The sequence below is a fragment of the Apis dorsata genome, unplaced genomic scaffold (genome assembly GCF_000469605.1).
Source record: "Apis dorsata unplaced genomic scaffold, Apis dorsata 1.3 scaffold_225, whole genome shotgun sequence".
Classification (NCBI taxonomy): Eukaryota; Metazoa; Arthropoda; class Insecta; order Hymenoptera; family Apidae; genus Apis; species Apis dorsata.
This window is the reverse complement of record NW_006263507.1, coordinates 117974-130701: the sequence shown is the minus strand read 5'-3', so window position 1 is coordinate 130701 and position 12728 is coordinate 117974. Positions and strand designations below refer to the sequence as shown.

The 12728-nt window shown below is 17.8% G+C and overlaps 1 protein-coding gene across 1 annotated transcript; it reads left to right on the top strand.

Moving 5' to 3' along the window:
• The first annotated feature begins 6829 nt into the window (after window positions 1-6829).
• Window positions 6830-8000, top strand: LOC102671413. The gene is made up of 3 exons (XM_006615499.2): window positions 6830-7041; window positions 7478-7663; window positions 7782-8000. Exons 1-3 carry the CDS (start codon window positions 6981-6983, stop codon window positions 7994-7996), a joined length of 462 nt encoding a protein of 153 aa, XP_006615562.1. The 5' UTR covers window positions 6830-6980; the 3' UTR covers window positions 7997-8000.
• Window positions 8001-12728: the final 4728 nt, after the last annotated feature.

Sequence of the window (12728 nt, the reverse complement as noted above, 5' to 3'; positions counted from 1 at the left end):
ATATATATATATATATATATATATATATATATATATATACATTCACATACGAAAATACAGAGAAATATTAGCAAAAAATTTAATTAATTTTCAAAATCAAATTGTAGAAAGTGATTCGATATAGATTACTATTGTAGACTTATTATTACAATATCAAAAATATCTTTAATTATTGTTATCATATTTGTTCTATATATATATCGTAAAAAACAAATTCACGAACAAGAAAGAACACAAAGAAACTTCTTATAAAAGAAGCAATTAAAATATATAGTAAAGATAGAAATATTCGTAAAACTACGTTATAATCATATTAATTATTTATTCATTTTATATTAAATTTTACATTATATGTACATTATCCTTATTCTATAATACAAAATATTCTAAAAATATGAAAATATCCGTAAATTGAACATTGTTGAAATAATTTTAGCAACATTTTCCTTTAATACTCTGTATATATCATTTATATACATAATATTTATACATATTATATTTTAACATGCAAAAAAAATGTATTGTAATTTTTAAAGATATGTACGCTAAAATTTTAACTAATAATTTTAATAATCAAGTACATTTTCAAAAAGGAAGGATATTGTGCTTCGAGATCGATCAGTGAATATTATGTACAGTTTAATCGAAATATATGAGATAATATAAATCATGAGAAAAATAGCAAAATTCTAAGTAATTCATTGAGAATTAAAATTAATTATCAATTATTAATATGTTATCGATATTTTATTAATTTTTGATAATATTCATACTGTAATATTATTTAACATTATTTATAAAAGTGATTATTTTTTTTATCTTTTCTTATTTAAAATTATTATTAAAACACGTAAAAGTGTTATTTATAATTATTTGGAATAAAATATTTTGACTATATTATAGTCTATTTTAGCTACTATTATTCAACTATGTTTTGAACATATTATATAAATATTTAATGAAATATTGTTACAAATTAACAATATCTTATAATAATTTTAAATAAAAAAAATTTTAAATAAAATAACTTTATAATTATTTTCATCTGGTATCGATTTTGTGACAATATTATCGAATTATCGATAAAAATATCGATTATTAAAAGTTTATAATGAGTACTATAATAAAAACTATAATGAGAACGTTATATATAGTTCCTTCTCGAAAATTCCTTACCTGTATATAAATCCTTATTTAATCATGTAGATAAAAAATTAAAACGAGCTACTGGAAACAACGTCAGAAACACATTCTATTAAAAGAGACAAACATATAATTTTGGAATCACAATTAGAGTTTAGCAAAAAATAATTCGCGTTTGTAAAGAAAATTTTCAATAAAACTCAAAGTTTCATTTCAAAGTATATTCTGAATCAACACTCCCGAACTTTGGCCTTCCTCTGAAAATTCCACATATTTAAGGACATAACAATATTAACATATGTAGATATATAACTGATAATGTTTGTTTACATTCATTAACATTTGTTACAAATCAATACTGGACAAAAGTATTGACATAGCTTGATATTATTATGATACAAATGCCTAGAACTTTTAAAAAAATCGATTTAACGGAATAATTTTTATACTACTTATATATATTTTATACAACTATACATTTATATTACAATACTTTTTTCTATATATATAATATATGTATGCAATATATAATTTCGTATTTTAAAATGCTATTTTAATTTGTTCGTTTGTTTATTGGTTATACTATATTTAAAACTATAATATATATTAGAAACAAAAATGAAGTTATAGAAATTTCTAAATATATATAACAATTACGATAAATTAATTTCTTTTTTTATTTAAAAACAAAATTTTTTAGATTCAAACTGTTATAAATTGTATTAAATAGAAATTTAAAAATAAAATTTAATCGAAACAGTTTAATATTTTTGTGGCGCGATTCTATAATAAAAAATATATTAAAATAAATTGTAATATGAAAATTAAACATAAGAATTGAACTAAATATATAACTACACTTTTCATTTGAATTTCGTTTTATTACGTAGCATTTAATTTTTAGATCATTGAAGTAAATTTTCTTAAAGAATAAATTAAACATTTTTTGAAAAATAATTATGGATTTGATAATTTTGTCGATAATTTTATATTTTGTGAGCAGAAAGAAACTAACTAATCAGAAAATAATAAAATTGAAAATGTAATAATGGAAAAAATATAAAAATATTTTCATCAAACCAAAAATAAGATAAATGAAAATATAATAAAAGAAAACTCATTAATGAATTTTTGATAATACAATATGATAACTGAATATAAACATGATTTAAAATAATTTAACTTAATTTCATAATTAATTGTATATTATGAAATAAAAATTTAAGTAGGAATAGATGGAAAGCGAAATCTAAAAAATTCATGTGAGAATAAAATATAAAATAAAACAGCTGACCGAAGTAATATATAATAAATATTGATTGAAATGAAAAATTATAATTAATATGAGACTATCATTATAATTTCGATTATAATAACTTCGGTTATAAATGAATAATTTTCACATTTTGCCCCAGAAATTTACATATAAAAGTAACAGGAATTTCATGCTGAAATAATATAAGACATATAAGTACTTTTTATAGAGTGCTATTTGCTATTTTCACAAATTAAGAAAGAAGTTAATACTTAATTGTTCAATGAAAGAAATTAAATATTTCAAAGAATAAAATTTGTTTTAGAAAAAAAAAGTTTATGATCTATATATGTTATGATCTATATTTGTTAACAATATTTGATACATAAAATTCAAAAATATTAATTTTCATAATATTAATTTTCAAAAGTTATGAATCTTTAAATATAATCCAATATTAATCTAAGTTTACATTTTGGATGCTTTGTATGTTTAGATTAATAAAACTATAATCCAAAACACACTATAATTTTTAATGTTTCTCAAGATTAATGCAGATTAATACAGTGTATTTAAATTTTATATATATAAAAGTTATATAATGTATTTCTTAATAATATAGAAGGGTTAACTACAGATTTTATATTTTAGATGTAATTACATACTTGATATCTCAATATTGTAATATCCATATATTCTATTCCATTTATAGCCATGCTATACTATATTGAATTGGTCTCATATTTAATTTTACCTATTGCACAATCTAAACAAAGATTCTATTTAATGAAAATATGATGTAATATATAATATATAATATGATATAATACAATCCATAATATATAATGTATTTATATATTAATATAATATAAGAGTATATATACATCTTTCACAATTTTAGAATTAATAGTAATTGAATTATTAATTATCCAATTATAAATTGTTTCAATTTTAAAATTTAATTTAATTTAATAAAAATTCAATGTATTGCAGGCAAATTTACCTTAAATTTGAGAAATTCTATACCCAGTGATAAATATCTGTAATACCAGAATAATTATTATTTCATTAGAATTATTGAAGAACCTATTCCATAGTATTTGCTTGCTAATAGTCTAATTATTGCTTTCTTTTTTGAAACAGTTGATTCAAAAGATTTTTTATCAATTCTATATAAATCATATAGTCTGTATAATATAGACATTAACTTAACACATTAATCATATTCATCTCAACCAACATTCGTACTAAACAACAAATTACAATATGATTGATTTATAATTTTGCTAATAATAACAATCAATAAAAAGTTTAAAATAATTTTGAATTTACATTATAAAAAATATTTTTTCTATAAAAGAAATCAAACAATTAAAGTTTGTTTATTTCAATTAATCAATCTATTAAAAAATATAAGTTTCTTCACTACAAAATATATCATTATTTATAAAATTTCAAAGATAATTAAAAAACTATTTGAAAATTCATTTCTTATTTGCATTATTTCTCAGCAATTAGAAAAAGATAATTTGATTTATTTAAAAGAAAAATAAATTTATACTAATGATGAAAATAATATCTATGAATCAAATCAATTTTCTATCAATCTTCAGAAAATTCAATTTTAAGAAGATATCTTTTTATAAAGATTGGCTAGTAATCAAAAATAATTTAGTATTATTCTTTACATTGAAACATTTCTCTCAAAATCCGAATAAGCATTAAATAATATTCATAGCACTTAGATGAACAAAACTATTAAAAGACTATATCTCATCTAGCAATAAATGTTTTAGTCAAAAATTTTTATTAAAACATAAAATATAACAATAAAAATATAAAAATATAATTAATAATATATAATATATAATATATAATAACAATAAAAATATAAAAATATTACTATAATATATAGATATATTTATTTCTCTGTATTATAAGTATTATTTTATTTATTTATATTTAAATTAATTTTTTTAATTTTATTATTTTATTATTAATTTTATTATTTATTATGATTTTTTTAATTAAAATATTTTTTAATATTTTTTTTAATAAATAAAAATTATAATCGAAATCATTATTATATTATTAGTAACGTATTATATTACTAATAAATTATCAAATATATACTTTTATGTTTATTTTAATTTCTAGAATTAATCTCCAAAGATGTCCTATAAAAATAATTAACATATAATTACATATTTATCATATATAATTATCAATGAATGAAAAATTATGAATAATATTCATAATTTAGAATAATGAAATATCAATGAATGAATTATCAATAAATGAAAAAATGAACAAGAATTAATTATAACATAATAGCAACAGATAATTTTTAAAATTTATTTTTGTTTAATTAATTTAATTTATTAAAGTTAATTTTTAATATATTGTTAAAGTTTATCATGAAACTAAGTTTATAATAATATATTAAAATATTATATATAATACTATTATATTATACATTAACATATAGTATTATTATATATTATTAGTATTAGTATTAGTATTATTAGATATTATAAGAAATCTCATAATATGATGATTTTATGAATAATTCGTGAATTATTCATTTTATAAAAAAATATTTCATAAACAAAAGTATATGAAAATGTATAAAAAAAATATAATATGGTGTTATTATAAATGGGCATTTAGAGGATATACAAAATCCAATTTATTTTATTAAATAAAATCATGTATTTTCTAATAAATTCGACTACTATATAAATTATAAAAAAATTATTCATTTATTAAAATAATTATTAAAATAATTAAAAAATAAAAATTATTACTTTAAAAGATATTTTAATTCAAATTTTATGAAACTTATTATATAATTAACAAAGAAAGCATAAGAAAAAAATATTATTTTATTTCTTTTTTTTCTATATTTAATATATATATAACACACCAGGATAATTACTCTATTTAATCAGAATAACTATTTACCATTTCTAGAAGAAAAAAAAAACCGAAAAAATACTGATAATATATTTCGATTGTTAATATATATTTACAAACATAACACTAATATTAAAATTATATTAATAATACAATATATATAATAAATCTTTATTTTCAATTTTTTTTCTAATACCTCTTGTCCATTCTCATAAAATATAGAGAATATTGTGAATCTAAGCTTGTTCTAATCACCAAATCACTTTAATTTAAATAATTTAATTTAAATAACTTTTTAAGATTAAAGTTATATAAAAACAATTAGATATCAATATCATTTTGATAAACATAACCTAAATAATTGCAATAAAGAATACAGAATGGTTAACATAGAATAAAATAACTGGCTTTATGATGTCATAGCAAAGTAAAAGAGAGGATTTGGTATTACTTTTTTCATTATATGCCTTATGTTACATTTTCATGTAATGATAAATTGATGATTTTTAAGGCCATTTGCATACGATCATAAGTTATCATTTTTTTATTGATCACAATTATGACAATTTTAATTATGATTTTTGATGTTATAAAAAATATCACATTATTAAAAATAACTGCATGCTATATCACATAGTATCTCTCACTTACAAAAATCATAACTTTATTATGCAAAATATTTATGTGAATCTTATAATTATAATAATAACTGACGTAACTTTCGTTATCGTGAAAATCTTAGATCATATATGCTTATAGATACAATCTATATGGATTCAAGAAATAAATTGGAGCAAAAATAATGAAAAAAATATGATATCTTATAAATAAAAAATGTAGATACTATAAATAAATAATTCAAAATATATATATTATGTATTAAATATACATATGTATTATGTATTAAATATACATATGTTACAAACATTATAAACAAAAGAGATTATAATTTATGTAATTTATGTAATCTTAATTCAAAATATATATTGTTGAATTGAAAAGCTTTGCATCTATATTAAACTTTTATTTAATAAGAGCATATAATTATTAAAAATATATATAAAATAAAATAAAATCAAATATATATTTCAAATTTAACAATAATTAAATTACATTTCGTAAATATTTATATATTATTTTGGAAGAAAAAACTGTCATTATTATTTCGCCAATATATGATATGTAGATAATCTTTATATCAATACAATTATCTAGTTTTATATAATATAATATTATATAAATGTAATATATAATTTTAGATTAAAGATGAAAATTAGATGTCGCGTTGTCATTAATGCGAATTAATTAATTAAATTAACATTGGAATTAAGTTTATTACAACATGCATATAGTATTATGACAATATGATTTTTATTTACATGAAAATGTATCTTTAATCTAGAAGTTTTAAGGTACGATATACATAGAAGTTTTAAAATAAAATATAAATTAATTTCTTTTATAATAATGCAAAATTAAATCTGTAGATTTGATACACAATGAATCATAAAAATATCATAAAATATTTGCATGAATTGTAATAATTTGTAATAAAAATATTTGATAAAAAGGGAATCAGTAATTAGAACGAAGATGTAAACAGATGCCACGCCTTTTTATCGCAGACGAACAGTAAACTGTTGCAAGATATATTATTAAATTAAATATGTATTCGTATTTATTTAGAACAATATATCTCTATTTATTATTATTATTCATAATAGTAGGTGAGTAAATATCAAATAATAACTATATAGATTTATCCCTATATTAAGAAAAGTGCAATTTTATTTATCAGAATGAAAATGTACGGTTTTGAAAATGATGAAAAAAAATATATTATTAAATATATTATTAAGTATAATTAGATATAAAACAAAAATCTTTTTTCTTTTTTCATATTTCTTATAAAATATTTCTTATATTAATAGATCATGATAAATTATATTATTAATTATATTATTATATATTAATAATAATATCATTATAATCAATAATAATAAAAATTTGTATTAATATAACATTATTATTTCATATTAATAATAAGAATTCGTAATAGTAAATTTATTAAGGAATAAAAAATTGATAATATTGATTATGTTCAATTTGAGGTTATAAAATATTAATTTCGATCTATTTCTAATTCATATGAATAAATTTTAGGAACTGAAGCCATTCGTTGTTATCAGTGTAGTAGTGACACTGATCCTAAAGGGGAAGATTTATGTGGAGCATATACAAAATTTGATAAAGAAAAAAATATTGCTGTAGAATGCAATAGTGAAGAATCAAATATGCCCGGTACATTTTGTGTTAAAATAACACATCAGAGTCCTCGTGGTTTTATTTGTAAGTTTTTTTTTTTTTTAAATATTTTATTTACTTCTTTATATCGTTTGTATTCATTTGATTATTAATTTGTATATTTGTATTTAAATGAATTTATTATTCAAATTAATTTTTAAAGGGAACGGTAGATGGCGCCAGGTGATTCGTCGATGTGCTTCAGTATCTAGTACAGGAGTTACGGGTGTTTGTAACTGGGGAGTTTATGAAAATGGAGTATATTGGGAAGAATGTTCTTGTTCGGAAAATTCTTGTAACGGAGCATCAACATTATCATCATTTTCAATAATCATTTTATTGATTTTTGGTATTTCAATTACCATATTTTTCTTATAAAAATCTTTTAAAAATAGAAAATATAAGAATATATCGAAGGTAATCTTTATATGCTCGCAAATATTTAATTATTTAAATATTTTTTAATATATTTTTGACTTCAAAAAATATTTAAATAATTAAATAATACTAAAATAATTATATTTAATTTTAATAATATGTACTTTAGAATGAAAAGATAATTTTCTATATCATAAATTAGTCATTATTAAGACATTTTATTAATATAAATTTTATTACTATACATTTTATTGATATAAACATATATATTATATTTGTTCAGATAAAGAAATATTGGTTTAAAAAAATATTGAAAAAATTATAATACTAATATAATTAGAATATAAATTGTAACAATAGAACTATTTCATATATACAGGCTTATAAAAATGGAAGACATTTTTGGAGGGTGGATTCTAAACATCAAAACGGTAAAAAAAGTTTATATATACATATCTCTGATAAGATATAATTAAAGAGTTATAAGCATTTTAAGTTTATATTTATATTTATATAAGTTTATATTTATATTTATATTTATATTTATAGGTAGAATGAGACGGCGAAACAGCGAAAACGTTCAACTGGGTGCGCGACGTACTGTATTGCAATGTCACTTGCGAAGTCTCTCAATGAAAGTAAATATACTGATACTTTTTTATATATAATTGATTATTTCAAATGAATTATAAGATAATATACAATGTACATAAATATCATGTCATCTAACATTTTTATATCATTTTTATTACATTTAAAAAAAAATTTTAATTATGCAAATTAAAATTTATGTAATTAGTTATTTAATAGAAACTTACCTCAGATAAATTAGCAAATTTCACAATATTTAGAATAATATGATTATACAATATTTCATTTAAAATTATAGATAAATTGTTGTATTTCATTCAACCTACTATACTTATCGAAATCTATAGAAGCAAATCAAAACACACTTTTATAAGATTTTGAATTAGAAAAGTTAAATTTATTTTTTAAATTATTTTCACATGTATAAGAAAATCCGAAATATTAATGATACTTGAATCAATTTGAATTTCAGATTATTAAATTATTCAATCAAATCACTAAAAAATATTTATCTTTATTTCACTTGCACTAAATATTTTTCATTCTTATGCAAAGAGAAATAATAGTCAATCTGGATATTAGTTATTAATAATATGAACCAATATTATATATTAATATCATATATCCATAAAAAATGCATATCACAATATTATCACAATTATTTTTTTTATACGCTTGAATGAATATTAAAAATTCACTAATTTTTTTTTTTTTTTACACTTTTATTTCTAATATACGTTACATGAATATTACTAACGAACTGAATCCAGAACAAAGTAACACTATCTTAGCAATGGAAAAGATTGTTAACTTAAGTTTTCGTATTCTTATATTTAAAATATACAAATATAACATTTGATTTCGAATATTACTATCTTATTTTTTCTATCAAGTCTCTTTTTCTAACGTCCAGCTTTCAATTGTTAGCAACATTATTTCAGTAATATATTGTTGCATCGCGGAGTTAGTTCAGAATTTGATGAAATATATATTTGAATATTTGTTTAGAATAAAGTTTTAAATAAATAATTTTCATATAAAATTGTACAATAATAAATAATAATGGAAATAATTTTATTCAAAGAAATTAATATGAATAGTAAATAAAAAAAAAATCTAATATGCAATAGTAATGTGAAAAAGAAAAATGCAATAATTATATGATTTCTTTAATGGATATAAGATAGTAGCATTAATATTATATTAAAATATAGATATTGAATTTTAACTTCTCTTTTAGTAATCTTATATTGGAATAAAAAATATTGAATTTAAATGAAATAGAAACAGAAGTTTTCAATTAATGCTTCAAATGGTCTATAAATTTCAAATTGATTCAAGTATCATTAATAAAAAATACATTCAATCTTTCTAATTTGAAATCTTATAAAAGGGTATTTTGATTTGCTCTTATAGATTTCAGTAAGCAGATTAAGTATCATACAACAATTTAATTATGGATTTATATAAGTGGTATATATGTTTATGTCGAATAATACTTTAAAATTTACTTATTCGAGGTAAGTTTTTGTTAAGTAAAGAATTACATAATACGTGCATTATATTACATTACACTATTCATTTGAAATAATCAAATGTATTTAAAAAAATATCATATATTTACTTTCATTAAGAGGCTCCGCTACTCAAATGACATTGCATTATGGTAACTGCCGCATAGTTGAGCCTTCTCACTGTTTCGCCGTCTCATTTTATCTAATATAAACTTAAAATATTTATAACTCTTTAATTAAGCTTTATCGGACATATATATATGACCTTTTTTAATTGTTTTGATGTTTAGAATCCTCCCTCTAAAGATGTCTCACATTTTTATAAAAAACTCCCATTTGAAATATATCTCAAACTATTATCATTCTATTGTACAAAAAGAATATTTTTACATATAAAATAATAATTTAAATAATTTTATAACTTAAATATTTTTTATTTATTTAAGATAATAATATTATTTCATTTATTGTGTAATGAAATTTTATCAAATAGTTAGTGTTTTATATAAAATTTATATTTAAGATCAATATGTAACATAAGTATCCGTCCATATTAAATATTTTTTATAAAAAATTTATATATATTTAAAATTAATATATGACACAATTATCCGTCCATATTAAATATGTTTTATATAAAATTTATATTTAAAATTAATGTATGACACAATATCAATTCATTTATTATTTTTATAAGTCATATTATATTTTTATAAGTCATATTATATTTTTATAAATCACTAATAAAAAATGATAAATTAAATAAATTAATTAAAAATATATTTAAATATATTATAATTGAATGTAAATAAAAGAGATTTTTTTGTATATGTATGTATTATTTCATTGTGTATATATTATTATATTATATAATTATTATATAGTAAATTAATGAATTTATATTAATTTATAATAATTAATGAATAAAAGAATGTTATAAGAATATTGAACAAATGAATATTATATTTGAGATAATAAGATTAAAGTATGCAAGATAAAGCTAAACAATATCAAAATTTTAAGATATAAACCATGAAAAGCGATGTAAAAAGTAAAATTCCTTCATAAAATTACTTACAAAGTTCCCATTCTATTTGCGAATGATTAAAAAAAGACATTTGAAGTAAAGAGATATCGAAAGAAAGATTTCGACATTAGATATTAAACATTTTTTAAAATAAATTATAGTTTTAGAGATATATTTAATTTTTCACTTAAAGATTAAATGAAATATCTAATATATTAAAATGCATGACACGATAGATTTGCAGTAAATATAGATTGCCAAAATAATTTTTGTATTCTCTAAATATCTCTTATTTATAATTTTTTTACTACTTTTTTTTTAATTGATAAAAATTATTATGAAAATATACTAACATTAATAACTTTCACAATAGGTTAATTGTTTTTGATTTCTTTAAATTTACTATTTAATGAATATATTCAAAAATTAAATATTATATTATTTTGATGAATGAAAACATTTTTTAATATTATTTTTAATATTTTTTAATATGATAGATTTCTAAAACATTAATTTGATATTAGATTTGAAATAATGTTATCATTGATTTCAAGACAAGCATATGTCATTTTTAAATAATTTTTAATATTTTTAAATTGAATAGCTTTCAAAAATTTTGATACATATTGATTTATATTTATGATTTTATGATTTTATGACATTCTATAAAATAAAATGTAACAAGTCGACTTTTTCATTTTCATATACTGAAAATTTTTTGCGAATAAAATACTTTTTTCAGAATTTTAAAAATATTCTATTTCAATTGTTATCAATTTTGAATAACCAGATAACAATAAATACAATTTAAAAAACAGATTAAAAAAAATATGAGATATTTAGTTTTTAGTCTGTTTTACTTTGAGATTTAACTTATTTATTTTTTTATTAATAAAATGACTATTTAATCATTATAATGATTATATTAATAATTAAAAATAATAATTTTTATATTTTTTTTTTGAAAGAGTCTGTGGATTTTTTACAAATGTTTATTTTTATGTGACGAAATTTAAACAAAATTTTTTTAAAATAATATAAAATATAATATGTAAAATATGAAACGACGGTAAAAATTGTAATCGCAAGATCTGATAATTAAAATTTATAAGTTTCAACTATTAACAAATCTATCAAAATTCATCTAATTATAAAAATAAGATTTTCAAGATTATTAATTAATAAATTATAAAAATTATCAGATGGATTATGGTTCTAGAAAAGTTAAGATAAATGTAACTTAAAATTAAAGTAAAACTTCTTTTTTTTCTTTTTTTCCTTAATTATTTCCTTATTTTTGTTTATATATTAAAATGATTTAATATATAAACAATTAATATTTTGTCTTTTAAAAACATATCTTAAGCATTATATATCAAATTAATCAGGATATTACTGTATTAAATTCTAGGTATTATAAGATTTATTATTAGATATCGATTTCATATTCTGTTAATATCATTTCTTAATATCGATTAAAAATAGTTTTTTCATATCTCTTTAAAAAATATCTTTCCATTAATCTTTCGCAATAATATTGTACAACTATCAATCTTTAACAATATGATAATAATTTTTAACTAATTGAATTTTGAAAAAT

Excerpts from the sequence above, each read along its gene's own strand:
- LOC102671413 (XM_006615499.2), top strand. The coding sequence starts at position 6,981 with ATGTATTCGTATTTATTTAGAACAATATATCTCTATTTATTATTATTA. Across the intron at positions 7,042-7,477 it reads ATTATTATTCATAATAGTAG|GAACTGAAGCCATTCGTTGT; the intron begins GTGAGTAAATAT and ends AATAAATTTTAG. Across the intron at positions 7,664-7,781 it reads GAGTCCTCGTGGTTTTATTT|GGAACGGTAGATGGCGCCAG; the intron begins GTAAGTTTTTTT and ends TAATTTTTAAAG.